Consider the following 18,752-nt stretch of genomic DNA (forward strand, 5'->3'; position numbering starts at 1 on the left):
TTAGAATGTACAGGTATATGAAAGAAATAAAAAAGATCAACTAACTAAATGTTAGTTCCCTTGGAAGTATCAGTATGAGACAAAAATTCCATAAGCAAAATGTTACTTAGATCTAATAAATATTCAATAAATATATAGCAATAACCAAGTACGTACCCACTAACGTACAAATGCATAAAAGAGAGAAACGATAAAAGAAAAAACTATTAAATATTAATAACTTCCTTAGAAGCATCATTATTCCTTTTCACATAACGGAACAAAATTCCCATAAACGAACTATCAGGTAGGTGGTAGAACTAAGACCTAAACTCTATTAATGCACACCATAAAAAGTCAAAGGTCTATAGTGAAAATAGAACTAGTTCTGAGCTGGTAGGAAGAAAGATTTCAGTTCCTCTTCAGAATGCTCTTCCGCGATTGCACTCTCGAAACTTACCATTCAATCTCGGTTCCTCATAGGATAAACAATTCCGCGAAGAAATGAAAGTTTATTATATTCTTAAACGATTATTGATAGTTCTTCACATTAATCTCGCTCTGTGCATCGGAATGGACGGTGAGAAAATATTATTTCGCTTGTATTCAATTTTATCAGTGTACCTAAACAACATTGTTACACGTGCCTAATCTTATCTGAACGCACTTTTTCATCGATAGATATAATTTCGAGCGTGGCGATGCTGGCGCAAAGACCAACGAGAATCGTTGGAGGAAAAGACGCGGAGAAAGGGTTGCATCCTTGGCAGATTTCGGTGCATTGGGGTGACCGAGAACGAAAAATTCCATCGAGACACATCTGCGGCGGTAGTTTAGTGACAGCTGGATGGATTTTAACTGCGGGACATTGCAAAACTCTGGCACCTCCAGTAGGAGAATTTCACATCTTTGCTGGGAAATATAAATTGGAGGCTGTTGAGGAAACCGAGCAAAGTAGATTAGTGAATAGAGTATTCGTTCATTCACAATACGATGGGTGAGTTTTACAATTAGGTTGACAAATTTTTCTTCGCTTATGAGAAATCTGAAAACTGACAATATGCAAAAGTATTCGAAGTATTTTACTTAAGTTGCGTTATTTTAATTGTACTCATAAAAATATAAATTTGTATGAATATTCGCATTTGTAAGTTACAATTATGTTTTTAAAATTAAGATATTAATTTACTTAATATTTTTAGGAGCATAGGACCGTACGACATTGCACTGATGCAAGTGGAATATCCACTCGAGTTAAATCCTTTTGTTTCAACCGTTTCTTTACCGTATCCAGATACTATTCCTACTGGAGAGGCGATGTTAACCGGCTGGGGAAGTATTGGAAGGACTCGTGTTCACGAAAAGCCTGAGAATCTTCAAGCAGCTATACTCCCGATTATTGATTACGATGTGTGCGAGCAAGCAGTAACTAAATCGTTAAAACCGAAGGAAAAGAATCCTCTACATCCGACGAATATTTGTACAGGGCCTCTGAACGGCAGCCTGTCTGCTTGCAAAGTACTTCTAAATAATCTTTAACACAGGATTATTTTGCAATTGAATTGTTCGAGTTATTAATAATCATTAATAATATAATCATTATCAATTAATAATACAATCGTATCAATAATCCTAGCACGTACTATATTTAAAGATCATCATCGTTTGGAATCTCTCAGATTTTCAAACTTTTGCATTTTCTATCTTCTGAATTTCCAATTTTTTGGAATTCTCTAACTTTCAAATTCCCAAACATTCGGATTTTTCATCTTCCACGATTCCAAACATTCAAACTTTTTTACCTTCCGATCTTGCAAATTTTTCAATCTTCTAACGTACAAATTTCTTATTTTCAGGGCGATTCGGGAGGGCCATTAATCACGAGAAACGGGTTTGGCGAAGCAGAAGTGGTGGGAGTCGTTTCATGGGGTTTATTCCCCTGCGGCGGAAAGAACGCGCCTTCCGTCTACACGAGAGTGTCCGCCTTCGTCACGTGGATCAGTATGATCATGTTAAATTATTCTTAAATGATACCGACGGATTGTTATTGTTAATTTGTTTTATTTAATAAATAATCATTCGTTAATTATCACTCGCCTTATCCGCTAATAATTACAATACACAGATACACCGTACACACAACAACCGATATCAACTTGTATTTATACAATTACGCCACGAGTCAATGGTTACAACGATTTGCAAGCTTCCGTAACGACCATGACCGCGGCCAACGCTTCCTTAGCTGTCGGAATTATATAATGAGCTGGTAAAACGAAACCATATTTTCCAGTGTCTTTCAATTCTATCGTGTAAGTGTATTTCATTTTCAAAATAGCTTTGGCCCAATCATCGGAGCCACCGGAAGCTGCGTAGAGGGTAGTAGCACTGTTTCCAACCGTGTAAACGCTGTTGGCACCCCCTGCTTTTTTCATTGCAGCCGCTACTTGTCTGCCAACGTTTTCAAGATCAGCATAATCAGGTGGAACGCGTTTGTCATAACCCCATGGGTACAAAATGTATTGGCCATAACTGTGGAATGTTAGATATGCCTAAAAAATAAAAGCAATTGCAAATCAAACGATTATTCAAATACTACTAAGAGGATACTTTAAAAAATGTATGTATTCGAAATTTGAAATTGGACATTTTTTTAAGATATTCTTATGTCAAAAGATCGCTTATAATTATTCGAACAACCTCGAAAGGTAATGAACATCTCTTGGATAAATTCAAAACACGTACAATTTTTAACTAATATATAATACGATAAAAACCGTGAGCATTGTAGAATAGAAGTGATATAATAGGTGTATTGTTCGAATAATTGTGAGTTGTGCTATATTTAACGAATGGTGTACTGAATATTCAACTGACTTTAAAATTAGCAGCGCTAGCTTCGAAAAAGTATCGAATGGCGTTGGTTTCCGGTTCAGAGAATGGTCCAGAGCCTGCATAAATTTCACGACAGGGATCTTTGCTAGTTCCCAAGCCACCCCACCGATAACCAAAGTTCCGATTAAGATCGACTCCGGTGCACAGACTACCAACAGACCTTCTCCTGTTCTTTCTCCATAAACGGTCTCTCGTGAACGTGTGCTCGTACCTATAAAACCATGTAAAATGTTACGAAAAAAATAGAAGACATTCTAATGATTTTCTATAAATATACATGTTATAATATTAATAGAAACATACCCATCAGGATTTACCACCGGAAGAATATAATAATCAGCCTCGAGGTCCTCGCTATTTTCCACCAAGTGATTGATAATGTAAGTCACTGCCGCTGGTGAGATCCATTCTCGAGCATGGATGCCTCCATCGATCCACAATGCTGGGGCGTCTGCTTTTCCATTGCTGATTCTTAAAACCTACATACCACACATTATTCCTTCTCTTCAGTATTCGTAGTTTTTAATTATTTTTAATAACAACGTAGCTGTTATTTATTTTCTACAAAAATCTAATACCAAATCTAATGCCAACAATGCAACAGTTCTTGAGAATAAAGAAATAATTATCTTCTAGATCGTACATTCTGAATTTATCGTCGTTTTATTACGCTGTCAAAGGACTGAGATTATAACTTGAAAATCTTTGTATTTTATCATACCTTAAGAGGTCTGCCCTCGACAGAGTTACCAATGCTGACAACGGAACAAACGTCGGGAAACGTCTCAGCGAGGTAATCAAGGTATCCATGAATGTCCTCGAGTCGATGATAACTGGTCCATTCCATTCGATGACCTGACACGTATACCTTCAAGATTATTCAGAGGTTGCACGTTCGGTGTCCTTAAACGACACATGATAATATTCCGCTCCGTGGATTCAGAGGCAAATAAACAAATAATATATGACAGTTATATATTGAAAGAATAAATTGAATAGGTGATTTAATAAAAATAATTAGGAGGAATGGTTCTGAATCAACGAAGCGGATTATACGCGCAAGAAGCTCACCCCTGAAACGCCAAGGGCCACCGATACCGTACACGCTAGCTACAGGATAACGAAGAGGACGAGGACGTGAATATCTATTTGGCACCCTAATCGCGACTCCCTGCCACCAAGCAGAACGAGCTAAAAAATTACCCAGAAGCTGAATATTCAGTGGCGTACTTCTGCCTGTTAATTGTAATCATAGCCAGGAATTGACGTAGTCTAAACTAGAAAAATCTTATTAGAGATTTCACCTCATCAAAAGAATATCAAACTCTTTGCTTTATAGTGTTTTATTAGTACAGACATACATTCACTCATGAAAGTAAAATATTAGAATATTAAAATATTAAAGAAAGAAACTTTTTATTCTGATATGTTAGTCGTTCTGAAGATAGTATATAACAATATGGTTTAATAATGAAAATTTTATCAGATACAACTTTATAAATATATTTAGAAAAGATCTCTATATCATTCGACTCGAAAGCACTTCAATGAAAAGTAATCGTTAGTATATACCAAGAAATATCTCCCTAGTAATAATCTACGTATCGCGTCAGGTTCGATTCATTCGCGATTCCAGTCGAATCACCAAGACTCTCGTTTCTCGCTATTTCGAATGACTTTCGAACCGGGCCGATTGCCAACGCGTATTCCAACGAACTAGCTGGAAAGGCGTAACGGTACCGCGATTGAAACAACAAAATTGTTCGTGAAAACGTGCGGTCACACGTGTGTTGCAGATGCACGCACACTAATGTAGACACACTCGAGCACATGTAACTGTTAATGTTAATCAGCATTGTCGATGGTGTTGAAACTGGGTTAACCGGTTAAATCGCGACGAGGGCGATAACCTCGTACATTCTCATCGGAAATAACCTGTGGATAACGATTTTTAAAGGACCTCATTTCTAAATCCAAATGTGCTCGACCACAATCGTAGATCATTAACACAAGAAGATATTAAAATGTCGTTAGACGAATTGAAATTTCACTCGGCCAAATTGACTCGGAATGTTTAACGATGATTCGACTTGATAAAATTCACTTATCTAAATCACTTTCGAACCGATGGCCGTGTAGGGACGATTTGTTCTTGGCTTTCTTCGCTGCGTGACTCGACTGCGTGATAACGCTTTAAACGAGTTGCCGCAGCGTCGCCATTCGTGTCAGTGGAACGAGTAAAATAACAAGTGAAACATCGTTTCACTGTCAAATGTAACGACGCTTCTTTTTCACGTCGACCATGTCGGATCATTAAAACGTCTTAGTTGCTGAAGTTTAGGCTAATTGTACGGAAAGTGGAGAATAGACGAGAGAATATTAAGCGAGGAAAGCATGAAACCGGAAGCAAACCAAAGTATAGTAAAGGAATTTGCTATAAATACAAGAATAATGGTAGAAAGTTGCTACAAACCTTTGCGACCTTCCAGTTCGTCCATCTCTTCCTGGGAAAGCGATGGATTCTCTTCGTCTATCGCTTTCTGCAAATCCTCGATCACTACTTGATATTGTAGATCTTTTTGTTTCAAGTAGCGAGACACTCTTGAAATTTCTTCCGAACGAACCATTACGTCCACTGCTGTGTCGTTTCCAACCCATAAAGAGAGTACTATAAGAGGAACAAAAATAAAACGTCAATTGTATCTCAACATTTTTTAAAGACGTTTCATTTTTGGATGAGAGTGTCTAATAAGAAAGTTAAATATTTAGTAATAATTTCTTTGATCGATCCAGCGATTTGCATTGTATTCGCTTGTAACATAAATTCGTACTATTTTACATTTTTTATATTAATACATGTAATATATATATATTACAACAAACTGAGTTTATGTCATAACCCATTAATTGGCGTTTAATCCCTAATGGCGATTAATCCTCAATTGGCGTGATAAAATCATTAATGAATAAAAGATATGATAAGGACACAATTATTCAGCAAAATTTTTAAGAATACCAGAGGCAACTAATGAGAAGTATAACATTTTAATATTAAGAAAATTTATATATATCTATCAGTTGATAATTAATTCGAAGCTTTTGCTTCTACTGTTAAATATTCAAAAAATCCATTAATTCCTAATTATGGAAACAGAAGAAATTCTAAAAATGAATGAATCCTTAAAAAATTCCTTTCATTCTCAACTTAAAAAAACCTACAATTTAAAATCTCTATGATTTTGAATGTGAAGTGTCCTATTATCGAAATCCATCGAAATAAATAATTTCTCTCGTGTGTATCGATAACATAAATTCTTCTAATTTACGAACATCCAGCCTCCTGACAGTCCATGGTCACGTTCGCTACCAAGTCCTTCTGCGTCTCGGATGCCTGGATCCTCCAAACCTGTGCGCCATCGTATGTTACCTTCGCGTCCCTCACTCGAACCGCCCTTTGAATCGTTTTCGAATTTTCTGCAACAGGTTCGTCCACGATCTCGATCCAGTCTGGAATAACAAATTCTCGTTTTTGACGATCGAGCACCGCCGCTTCAGCGACGAGAACAACGAAGAGAAGAGACGCAAACGCGATGAAACGCGCACTGTGGCATTCACCGGTCCTCTTCATCGTGCACAACTATTCTTGGATCGACAATGGTCCCTGCTTTTATAATATTCGAGCCGGTCGACGATCGGGAATAACGGGACTTAACGAGCGTACCTCGAAGCGCTTCAATCGCCAGGTTCGGGGATCTTTGACCCTGTGAAAAGTTTGTTTCGCACGGTGGTTGACAAATTTCGAAATTCATTTCGAGATTTTTCAATGTCCTTCTTTTGAATAAATTTTGTCTTATCGGACATTATTATCGTTATTGTTTGATACAATATCGATTGATTTGTATTTTATAGATATCAGTAACTGTGGGATTGCGAAAGGTTTGAGGGATTCAGAGGAAAGATAAGATTGTTTCTAGTAAAGAGAAAGTTATTTTTAAACTTATTTCGATCAAAATTGAGTTTGTTAAGGGATGTCTTTCTTGGTAAAGGAAATTAAATTTATTATTTAATATAACTATTTGATATGCTTTAAGTTAATATACTTGATGTATTTTTACATAGTTAGAAATAATGGAATGCTTGAGGGACTCAGAGATAAGACAAGTTTCATTTTAATTTACAGGCAAGAGAAACGCAGTAGGTAAATGAACATTGACATTAGAATCACTAATGATATGTTAAGGAGGAAATAATAGAAGAGATAAGCAGAGACTCTGATTTCTTAATTTTGTATTCATTAAAAACACGCAGGTTTTAATAAAATAAAGAGAAACTGTTAGAAATTTTAACGCATCTAATTAACCATATTGATGCGTGGTTCTTTCAGAGTATGAGTTAGAGTATTAGAATCATTAGTATTTCAGACAAAATTTGCGTAGTTTCAACGTGAACATTCCGCGCAAGCGTCCCCAGCTGTTTCTTTAGTCTCCGCGCGGTGCTTCTGCTCGCATTTAAGCGAGCGTCCGAGTTGAACGATGACGCAGAAACTATCAGAGAATTCGAAGCATTCTGGATGGAATCGTACAGCCATGAAGATCTTGCTGGCGATAGCCTGTCTGGTTGCATTGGCCGCAACTTTAGAGGTACCATTTCGTGTAAAACGTCGGAAATATTCCGGATGCAACTGTGTTTTTCTGCATACCGTTATCTGAACGACGTTAAAGACATCGTCGCGAGAGTTTGGCGTTGTGCTCTTAATCGCGCAAAAAATACGGAGGAGCAACAAGGAATTTTTGTGAAATAAAATTCCAATAGAGTTTGAAAGAAATATGTCTGTGATAAAATGTGTATAAATTTCGATATGTGAATAATAATAATAATAAACTTTACGTGGTGGTAATTGCCTGATGAAATTCGAAAGATGTATTTCTATAGAGAAGTTAGATTATGAAAAGAGGATAAAAAGAAGATCGAAGTATAGATCGCTAGCGTTTTATAGTCATATAGGCTGTATAAGGTTTCTTTCATCCACTTAATACCATTGTACGTCGGATTCTCGACGATTCTCAGCGAGAACAGTGCGGTTTGTGAAACGCAAGTTTACACGCGTGAAAGTCGTGGAAATTGAGAATTTATCGGTATAATGTGCCAGAACTATTCACGATACCATTGTGCCACTACTTATCCTATCCTTTTCCCTTTTGTAAAAAAATTGTTTGATTCACTAACTACTATCATTTACAATTCGATTCATTTTACGCGAATAAACCTTCCATTTGGCAGATGATATAGTTGATTTAACGGCGATTTGAAGTTTCTATATTTTAATATATTTTCACAATGAAAGTATATCTCAGTTCGTATCATAAAAGGAAATATTCATATTTTAATATTATTATATTAATAATATTTATATTAAAAAAATGTATTCTTATAGTACTTTTTATTTTTCCTGTAATTTTGTGTATTCTTATAACTTTCACATAAAAATTAGCATTCAAATCGGCCCATAAATTAAGATAGGAATTTTTAGAATCGCCACTTCTGGATTTCGAATCAAATCATCGATTTTTATTCCTCTACACTAATTTCCAAAATTTTATGTCAGAATAATGAGAATCTCACCGTCACTGATCGAGTGTACTTGGACATCATGATAGACGATCATCCAGCAGGAAGAATCGTTATAGGACTATTTGGTGATGTCGTGCCTAAGACCACAAAGAATTTCATCACTTTAGCCACTGATGGGGTAGGAGGGAAAACGTATAAGGGTAGTAGGTTTCATCGAGTAATTAAGAAGTTTATGATACAAGGTAACCGAAATTGAGGTCAAAGAATTATATTCGGTTTAAAACTGGGTAACTTTAGTTCACAATTTGATAATTTGGTCATCTTTTAGGTGGAGATATAGAGAATGACGATGGCACTGGATCGATCAGCGTCTATGGAAAATACTTCGACGATGAGAATTTTGTCCTTGGCCATAATGGGCCCATGTATGTCAGTATGGCAAATGCTGGAAAGAATACGAATGGTTGTCAGTTCTTTATCACAACTATTCCCACACCGTGGCTGGATGGGAAACACACTGTATTTGGAAAGGTAAGACAATAAACCGCGAATGTTTATGCAAATTTATATTTCTATGAAGACAACTCAGGAAATAGAACCTGAGCAGAGATTCATTTTATCCTCTAAATTTTCTTTAGCATTGCGTGCATTTTTGTATTTTTAAATTTCTCATAAATCGTAAGGAAAAATATATATCTAAACTCCCTAGAGTTCACGTGGGATAAGGACTCTTGCTTTACGGGTAGCACGATTTTCTTTGTTTCACGGACAGATCGACCCTCTTAGGGTTTTACGGACAACAATTTTTGAGAGACACTCTTTTCCCAAACGGACGGACAGAGAGCAACATCAGAGACAGACAAGAGCACAGAATAATTATTTAAAATTTTGAAGACTGACGGAGAAAGATCGGTAGCTCAGGACGTTGAAAATCGATTCTCGATTTTCAGACTTCAGAATCGATTACCTGAATTATCCTCAAGATTTACGATCTTACATATATGTTTATTAAAAAAGCAGAATTGTGATTTATATTTTTATGTCGATAGGTAATCGAAGGGGAAGATGTAGTTTTTAAAATCGAACAGACGAAAACCGACGCTGATGATGTACCGATTAAACATGTGGTTATCTTCGAATGTGGGTCTATTCCTACCTCGTATCCATTTAAAGTGGATGATAACGTTTACAAGTAAATCGATAAATTGTTATAAAATATTGAGCACTAGTTATTTCTAAAGTAGGTATAAATTTTCTATTGAATCAGCTGGTTTTTGGTAGAAATTAATCTATTAACAAAGCAAAATCTTTCAGTAGATAATGTTTAATTATTTACTAGAAGTTTTGTATTTTTTTTTTTTTTAGAATTGTATAAATTGTTCTTATACATGAATGTTAAAATATTACAATGTGTGAACGAGAGTATGGTAGAAAGTACAAACACACAAAGGGTATGTAAGCTGGAAAAAAGTATTGTAGTATCGTAAATAATTGTGATCTGTTTACAATGAATGTGAATTGATACAGATGTTGATTAGACAGGAAACGATGGTTATTTAACATCAACTAATCGCAACAACGTACTGTACTTTAGACAACTCAATAATCCATTTTCAACTCTCGTCACAACGGATCCAACGCTCACACTCTCACGCGGATCATACTCTCTCGACAACGCCAGCAACACTCTCTCGACAACGCGAGCAACACTCTCTCGACAACGCGAGCAACATTCTCTCAACAACGCGAGCAACACTCTCTCGATAATGCAACTCGTACTCTCTCGACAACGCTAACAACACTCTCTCAACAACATGAGCAACACTCTCTTGACAACGCGAGCAACACTCTCTCGACAACATGAGCAACACTCTCTCGACAACACGAGCAACACAACTCCCGACAACGCTAGCAACACTCTCTCAACAACATGAGCAACACTCTCTTGACAACGCGAACAACACTCCCTCGACAACATGAGCAACACAATTCGTACTCTCTCGACAACGCTAACAACACAACTCCCGACAACGCTAGCAACACAACTCCCGACAACGCTAGCAACACTACTCCCGACAATGCTAGCAACACCACTCCCTAGACAATGCTAGCAACATTACTCCCTCGACAATGCAACTCATACTCCCTAGCTTCTCGATTCTCACTCCCTGATTTCTCCCGTAATAGGCCAACTTATCAAGAACCGTTTGTTTTTGGCCTGATGGACCTTAACCATAAAAATAGTTTTGTGGTGGGTCATTCAGATTATTGAGGATAAGCGGCAAGGATGTGCAGACATCCGGTTGCAATTCCGCTCTCGACGGTATTTGTGGCCCACCCGATTTTTTTAGGCCTTGCTTTTCCCACGATACTACAGTATGAAGTATTATAGATACGCTACTTTATGTTCCTCGGTATTAATTTCCCAACAAACTTTTAATTACATACTTTATTATATTTTTAAGCCAGTGTTATTTAGTTTCTTTCCTGAGATAAAAATGATTGGTTTCTCGTAAAACATACGTAACCCTATATGCACTATTAAGTATATAAATATAATTTCAAGTAAGTACAATTTTATTAAACATATGCATCGAATGTGAACAATAAATCCTAATTTATTCTTTCTTTAATTTTCAGTATGTGGGCGTGGATAAAAGCGACGTGTGTGCCACTGAGTTTCAGCTTCTCTATTCTCATCTTTTTCCATTGGGTCATGAAGAAATTGGACGTTGATTAACTCTATAATATATATTATACGAATTTTGAAAATTTTAATCACGACCATAATTCAAAGAATCACGCCATCAGAAGTGGCAAACGACGATGAAAACTCCATATCATAATTTTATGATCATTAAAAGAAGAAGAAAATGAGAAAACCTGCAAGGATCTTAAGGTTGCAAATTTTAAAATTACATTTGTTTCCCAAATTTCTATCAATCATTTGCTTATAATGTATTCCAAAAATAAGATCAGATTAAACACGCTATTTTATCTTATATTGCATGGTGATTATGATGATGATAATGATTCGTATCATTATCGTAGTGGTTTTTCATTCAATTTTAATTCAACTCATTCACTCGACTCGGCACAGACAACGAACTGCTATTGCCATCTATCCGTCAATCGATGACACTAATCGATTACTTCTGCAATTAAAAAATATGCAAATTTGTAGCTAACTTGAGTGACTCGTTTTCCTTATCCAACACCTCTGTCAGTCTGTGATCCTATTACCACCGAGGCTCCTCCGAAAATAATAGGAACACAGCTGAACTATAGTCTAAAGTAAGTCTATTGTTAGCTCCATTCATCTTCCACGATTTTCTATCCTTACCTAAAACCTGCACCATGATCCTAATTTCCTACTAATATCTAAGCAAAATAATAAGATCAAAATTAAGATACGAATTGGAGTTAACGTTCTACCATCGCTATGTTTCTCTTCCAATCTCGCTTTCTTGTCCAATACCTCCATCGTCCTTCTGCATTTCTGTTAACATCAGAAGACAATCATAGAAGCCAAAGTAACTATAGATCAAAATTGGTATTTCACTCTCTGTATCCTTGTTGCAAAATTTATGCTTCTTAAAGCTTTATTATTAAAGCTCTATTGCAGTTCTATATCTCTAATAACTTCAGCGATCTTCAGCTGAATTACATATTTAGAAGAGGTGACAGAGATGTTTTATAGTCTCTCATCGCCTTTCTTGTCTAAATTATACCTGGATTAGAAGAGGATTGAAGGAGTAAAATAGAATTTCTTTATGAATAAAAATATTCATACGTCTACGATCTATGCAAAATTGGATATTAATTGATTCAATTGAATTAATATTCGCAAAGGAATCTATATTTCTATAATACATAATAATCAAATTGCTGATGTTTACGCAGTTCCATATTTTTATACATATTATAAGTAAAGAAACAGGGTTTGAATAAAAATTTGTTTTATCTGTCGTATGTTATAATAAATAATTTATCTCGGATATTCTGCGTATTTTAACACAAACGTCCACAGTCTAATAATAACTGATAATATATCTTAATAATCTCATACCACGCGAGACGCGCACAAATTCCTAAACTAAAATTCCTTCGGCGATTGCGAACGTAAAATCAGCAATCCCCGGCGATTAAAAATTTCAGTAGAAATTAATTTCAATCTAAACGTAACGCAAACCAAACTAAGGTAAAGAAACTAGTATTATCTATAGCAATTATCAAACAATCGATATCTTGTTTTCTGAATTAACTCAAGTAAAGTATCTCCTGTAAAGTACAATATTTAAACATTAAAAAACTTGCTTACTCCATAGAAGAAAAAGAAAGTTCGTAAACGTGTTCACGACGCAACAATCGGAGATACCCCAGATATTCGAAGTTGTTCAAACTACGCTACTGCGAGGGAAATGACGCAAAGGAGACACGCAGGCGCGGATGGTCGACGCCAGAAACGGGCGTAGAAAGGTGGCTCAGTGAGTGTCGAGCCGGCGTTGATCGCCGTTCGTCACCGAATACGTATTAGTGACTCGACATCAGCGTATGCGTCACAACTACTTCTTCGAAACGCCTCATGGGCGTTCGTCAACCTAAATCCACACCGTTTGGGCAAAAATAAAAACATTATATATATATATATTTATAAACGTATATAGAATTAAGTGCATGTTACTGATATCATCGTCAATGAGAAACAGTTGACAGAAAAAGTGTGACAGCGTGTGATTTCGCGCGTGCTGAAGCCGGAAGGCGTATGTATGTTGCTGTCCTGGAAGTTCGATCGACGGGAAGACAGCTGTGAGAGAAATCGTGCCGAGGGATGCTTTGAAATACCGGCAGAGTGGTTTCATTCAAGGTGAGCCTGTTTCTCCACGGTTCCTTTCTTGTGCCTTGCTATTCACCGATTCCAGTCAGCTGATTGTGTTTCAGTGTGCTTGTTGATGGATGTGTGTGTTGATATACACGTATTCTGGCAGTAAAATCATGGCTGTATGGTATGTTCAACCCGCTGAAAATATATTCAAGGGAAGATAGCATGGCTATAAGTGCGTGGATGGTGACAGGGTACGTTGGAGCGAATTTTTGGAACACGGAATGCTTTGAAAAGTAAATCGATTAGAGTTTAGTGGATTTGAAACGTGGTCCAAGTTACGCGAGAGTTAAGAAAGGGGACTGATACTTATGAACTGTTCATTGTGTCAAGAAGAAAATTGGAGTATTACGTGTCTTCGGGTCCTTATTGGAAAATTGTCTGTGTAAATTTTCGAATATGACGAACTGGTAATCATTTTAATAGGAAATAGCAAATAGTTTGTAATTTATAGATACGAGAATGCGTAGAGGTGTTTACTGTAGCTACAGACGTTGTTTGTATATTATTGTATTTGTTTATATCGTCCACATGGTATAGTAGTTAATCAGCTTCAATTACATTGAATTTAAAGTTCGTATCATTTGGTGTTTTTCGTATAACTACAGAAATTTGATACTATGAAAATGTAATGATAAAAGAACATATCAAAATTTTGCAAATACTTTTTATAGTCACTGTATCTGAGTAGAAAGTAGATGTAATAAACTGTTAAAGAATGGATAAATCAGGTGCTACAACGACTCACTGCTGTTATGTTTAGCTTCAACAAAGATTTTTTCAAATAATCTGACCATTCTTTCTTTATTCAAACAAACAAATCTTGAAACTTAACATTCCTTATATTTCTTCGAGACCAAAAGCGTTTATTACGTCACAATTCCGTCGTATCCAGAGGTTTTCCGTTTCTTACTGAGTTTAATAAAAATTCCAAAAAATCAGTGGGAGGTACGTTGCGTGTAACGCGAGACACGAGGAACCTGACCGTTCCATGCGGTTGAAACGTGAATCGTTCGTAAAGCAGTCAATGTTTCACTGGTTTACGATTTGCCAGAGATATGGGACCGCTGGTAGATCGTAACAAGCGTTCACGAAACACGTGCATCGATCTGTTTATTCCAGAGCATGGTTCCAAACTAGGAATAGGAGAACATGGCAGCGAGGGCAAATATTTCGATCGATTGATAATAATTATTTGTACTGATGACTGTTTCAAATCACGATAAGGATGAATCATATCGTACACGATCTATTTATTCCTTCCTGTCTTCCTAGCGAATTTACATTCGTCCTCGTCGATGTAACCGATAATGCGTACTGTCATCAACTCGAAATTACAGACAATTACAGTGTCAACCATGTGCTTTTCGCGCGGCTTAACGTTATATAGAGATTGGAAAATAATTTGCGAAAAAGAATAACTTGCATTTTTCTCTGAAACCCTACTTACCGAAATTGAATCCTTCATTTCCAAACTGTGAATATTCAGATTAAAAAGTTTCCCTCTTCTTTAAAAAGTTGTTTTATTAAAATCGAGTATTCTATTTGTAGAACATAAACGCCGAAATTAAGAAGAAATTTTTCATAAGATTACTATAAAAAAATTACGTGCTCCGTTAAATTGGAGCTAAAAAGAAATTAATTTTATTCCTGTGAAATTCGCCTAGAAAATTTCCTAATATAATAATGATAGGAAAATAACGATAGTGTAACAGAAGAACTAAAAAATCTTTGTTAATTTAAAATGAAATAGAATTAATAAAAAAAAAAATAATGCAAATTTAGATAACGTTTAGGCATTGTTTAAACGATGTCATTGCTTATCAAATTATCAAGAAATTCAACGCGAATTATACGTATTCTGAAAGCGTAACGAGCATCGTGCACTCCCTTAATCAAGACCTTTCATATCGCGTGTGGCACGCATCTACGCAGAAGCTGCTGCACGCAATGTGCACGCGTTTCTTTGTAAAAGGGTGTCCAAAGAGCGTAATAAAGTTTAACGGTTGCGAATCAAAACCCGAGTTTCTTTTAAACGACAGACAAGTAATTATTCTAAGAAAACTTTGTATGCATTCTGTGGTCGTTTATTACGTTTTTTAATGTATCCTTGATGTTTCATGAGAAATTTTTAATACTCGTTAATACGTATTTTGCATTAATTAGATGAGTAGCGTTTAATGAAATAGGGGTGACAATTTTCCTCTTTTCGTTTCCTTATCGTGTTTAGAAGTTAATGAATGTTTCTATGGAGAGAGAACAGTTGACACGTGTGTTCATTCAAAAACGATTCAGCCTGTCCAGTGTAACAGAATGCTGTGCGTTTTCCATAAAAGCTGAGTAGGTTTCACTCCTAGAATACTGAGAGCTAAAATTATCGAGATACCACGGTGCTTTTGTCATCGATATTGATTCCTAGTGTACTGACGAATACTAATTCTGCGATTGCAGTAACTTTCTTACAACTGACACCTTTATATCAGTCAGCATTTTATTTTAACAAAATTGAAACAGCTACTTCGGTAATATAAATTAAATAATTTTAATACGGTATAAATACTTTAACAAAATTAAATTAATTTTGTATTAAAATTTAAATTACACAATTTTAGTACAGCCTGTGAATTCGACACAGAACTCTTGCTAACATCGTATCACCGTATTATCTATTTGCAAACTGACAATCAGTATGATAGTCATTCGCGATCGATATGATTGGTGTCAGAAAAATTTAGAAGCAAACATTCTAGGATCTAGAGATTATTTTGAACCAGGTAGTAGCGTGTTTGATAATTACGAGCAAGGAAACACAGCTGTTTTGTACAACTGAATTAATATGTAAACTGCGCATTTTTATGAAACTTCGTATTTTGATGAATCTGATTTTAAAAGGTGCGATTTAAATAGATTATTCCAGCCATTAAATATTCCAATGAATGCTCTACTTTCCATATTTTATATAACAAGTACAGCTATCATTTAATTTGTGTAGCATTTGTCGAACCGGTTTAGTAAGGACAGAACGACACGCGACTGATTAAAATACAGTTTCACGTGCCGAGTCGCTTAAGTAACATAAATGTACTTAATGTATAGCGACAGGTGATCGTTCACTTGGACTTCCAGACAACAGGTCCCTCGAATTTCATGTACTGTGTTTTAAGTGATATTTATTTTCTTCTCTTACATTGCTTAATCATGACTGAAGCAGATTAGTTACTCATTCAGATAGAACTACTAGCAGTTTGCCTCGTAATATTGAGTCATGCTTATGACTGTCTAACTTGATAAAGAAAGATCGTATTTTTAACAAAGTTTCATTTGAATTCTATTTGTAATTTCTCTGTTCTATGTCCAATCTGTAATGCATATTAAGTATCCGATTTTAATGATTTATATTTTATTGTTAGAATAAATATTAAGTAAATGTTAAAAAGATCAAAATTATATACATAAGAGAAAATTGTCAGTTTTAGAATGATACACAATGATACAATTATAGAGACAAAAATACTTATCGAAAAAAGAAAAGATTTAAAAAATTGATACAACAAAATCATACAATGTTTTTTAATATTTTGCGTCTAATATAAAAATCCCAAGCTAATAGATTAAGGTTTCATAAACTGCGGAATATGTGAATTATCTTTTCTTGTTTCGTCAATAATATTTGTAGAATATATCTCTTCAAACATTCACATATGCGTATTATCTACTGATTACCCTGTTGAAACCCCGTTTATAAAACTGGGTATATTGCTTCGCCTTTTCTTGATATCTCGCGATAATTCTCTATAGAAACAAACATATATATACGGTTACACAAATTGTACAATTTAGCTACATTTTTAACTTGTCAAGAACAACCATGCACGAAGCAAAGTTATTCACCGCGGAGGAATTCGAATTTGTCTGAACGTAAACAGGAAACTCTGAACCTCTTATTTCTCAATTTCATTTTAAAATTAGTCGCACGGAAATGATATAACATCTATTGTTTCAACATTTATTTTGCGAACAGATATAGGTTGCTGCGGTTACATAATAATTTTATTTCGATCAATGGTATAGCATGTCGATGACAAATTTTCGTATAGAGGTACGACCATAAATTCTAAAACGCTATACTTCCATTTAGTCCTATCTTTCTATAATCGCGTGGGCCCTTTATCTAGGGCAAACGATAAAACCTTGCCTATGCATCCATCTGTTGGAGCACTTCAAGATATCGAGAGGCTACCTATAGTTTGAGATAAATGCAAATGAATAATCAAGATGACTAGTATCAGTAATATCGACGGAAAGCTGAAGATCGCTAAATTTTCAAGAACTCTATGTGTTACTCATTCATTCATTGAGTCTTTCAAGAAACCTGCCTCTTTCGATCATTGAGAGAATTATGTTAATGGTTGGCAGGAGGATACTTGAGGCAATTTTTGGAAGAATTGAGAAAACTGTTTCAGTTCTAGTTTCTTAGTTACGTTTTAATTGGTAATTATAATGGTTCTTAGAGATCATTGTTCTTTTCGTATTTACACAAAAAATAAATATTTCGTGAAAATTTGACTATTTGACAAAGAAATACGTTCAGTGTCCTTTATGGCGTTAAACAATTTTTGTTTAGATAAATTTCTCACTTCATATTCTAAAAGTAATTAAAGACGATATGTTAAGGAGAATTTTTACCAATATTATATAATATAACTATGTAACAGTGTTTATTTATAGTGCTCTTCTCTTTCTTTACTATACTGTTACACGCAATATTACTAAAAATTCTTTTAAATATTTCGATTTTGAAATACAAAATAAGAAATCTATCTGACAAGGAACTATCGTATATCATTGTATATACATGTGGCCTTTTTTCTCGGAAAAATGTCCCCATCTTTATATTTACTACTAAATACTACTAATTTTGTTATCACTGGTCGGACGATAGCGAGGCTGATTCCGAAAACGTGTAGACGCACCTTTTATGGGACGAGTAAAGTCCAACCCCGTATAATTGCTTGATAATTAAGTTGGGCGTGCCTGCTTTAACCGAAAAACGAACAAGCTGAAAGGTCGTTTAATTCTCAGAACCATTCTACCTGATAATTTTAAGTTCGTAATTTCCTTCTTAACTTTGTTCCCGTTTTCATCGATCCTGAATAAACATGCAACTATTTTTACAAACACGATCGAAAGAAAGGTCTTAAAAACGGTCTTAACGATGTAGGTGCATGAAAGTTGAAAGGACTTTTAAAGAAATATTCCATTATTTTTTCTTTTTTTCAACGTTTCATTTATTCAAAATTCATGCAAATGAGACGTTAAATCGATCATAAATCGTAAGATTCCACAAGATATACAGGGTGCGCCGTTAGAATCCGGACAAAAGAAGTTTTGTGCAGAAAGTTGTTTATTTAAGTCAATACACAAA

At 35.4% G+C, this 18,752-nt stretch overlaps 4 protein-coding genes across 14 annotated transcripts in view; 3 read left to right on the forward strand and 1 right to left on the reverse strand.

Moving 5' to 3' along the window:
- The first annotated feature begins 5 nt into the window (after positions 1 to 5).
- LOC132911391 (venom peptide isomerase heavy chain-like) lies at positions 6 to 2,027 on the forward strand. The gene is made up of 4 exons (XM_060968011.1): positions 6 to 13; positions 599 to 976; positions 1,182 to 1,497; positions 1,836 to 2,027. Exons 1-4 carry the CDS (start codon positions 6 to 8, stop codon positions 2,004 to 2,006), a joined length of 873 nt encoding a protein of 290 aa, XP_060823994.1. The 3' UTR covers positions 2,007 to 2,027.
- Positions 2,008 to 6,513, reverse strand: LOC132911325 (carboxypeptidase B-like). Of its 2 annotated transcripts, XM_060967934.1 has the most exons (7): positions 6,205 to 6,513; positions 5,348 to 5,542; positions 3,946 to 4,065; positions 3,596 to 3,729; positions 3,178 to 3,353; positions 2,857 to 3,085; positions 2,008 to 2,531 (listed from the first exon to the last, which is right to left on the reverse strand). In XM_060967934.1, exons 1-7 carry the CDS (start codon positions 6,500 to 6,502, stop codon positions 2,169 to 2,171), a joined length of 1,515 nt encoding a protein of 504 aa, XP_060823917.1. In that variant the 5' UTR covers positions 6,503 to 6,513; the 3' UTR covers positions 2,008 to 2,168. The 2 variants fall into 2 exon arrangements, with proteins under 2 accessions (XP_060823917.1, XP_060823918.1); XM_060967935.1 differs by lacking the exon at positions 3,946 to 4,065 and having other exon boundaries at positions 2,012 to 2,531.
- Positions 6,514 to 7,351: 838 nt separating this feature from the next.
- On the forward strand, positions 7,352 to 11,633 carry LOC132911045 (peptidyl-prolyl cis-trans isomerase B-like). Its single transcript, XM_060967370.1, has 5 exons — positions 7,352 to 7,514; positions 8,480 to 8,687; positions 8,774 to 8,976; positions 9,495 to 9,637; positions 11,086 to 11,633. The coding sequence occupies exons 1-5, from the start codon at positions 7,407 to 7,409 to the stop codon at positions 11,183 to 11,185; spliced, it is 762 nt and encodes a 253-aa protein (XP_060823353.1). The 5' UTR covers positions 7,352 to 7,406; the 3' UTR covers positions 11,186 to 11,633.
- A 1,269-nt stretch (positions 11,634 to 12,902) lies between these two features.
- LOC132911202 (piezo-type mechanosensitive ion channel component) overlaps positions 12,903 to 18,752 on the forward strand; it is a 29,742-nt gene continuing 23,892 nt past the window's right edge. For 9 of the 10 annotated variants that reach the window (XM_060967627.1, XM_060967631.1, XM_060967630.1 and 6 more), the window contains exon 1: positions 12,903 to 13,312. The gene's annotated coding sequence lies outside the window, so the exon portion shown is untranslated. The remainder of the gene's footprint in view (positions 13,313 to 18,752) is intronic. The other variant, XM_060967637.1, reaches the window with a different exon arrangement.

Source organism: Bombus pascuorum, chromosome 10 (assembly GCF_905332965.1).
Source record: "Bombus pascuorum chromosome 10, iyBomPasc1.1, whole genome shotgun sequence".
Lineage (NCBI taxonomy): Eukaryota > Metazoa > Arthropoda > Insecta > Hymenoptera > Apidae > Bombus > Bombus pascuorum.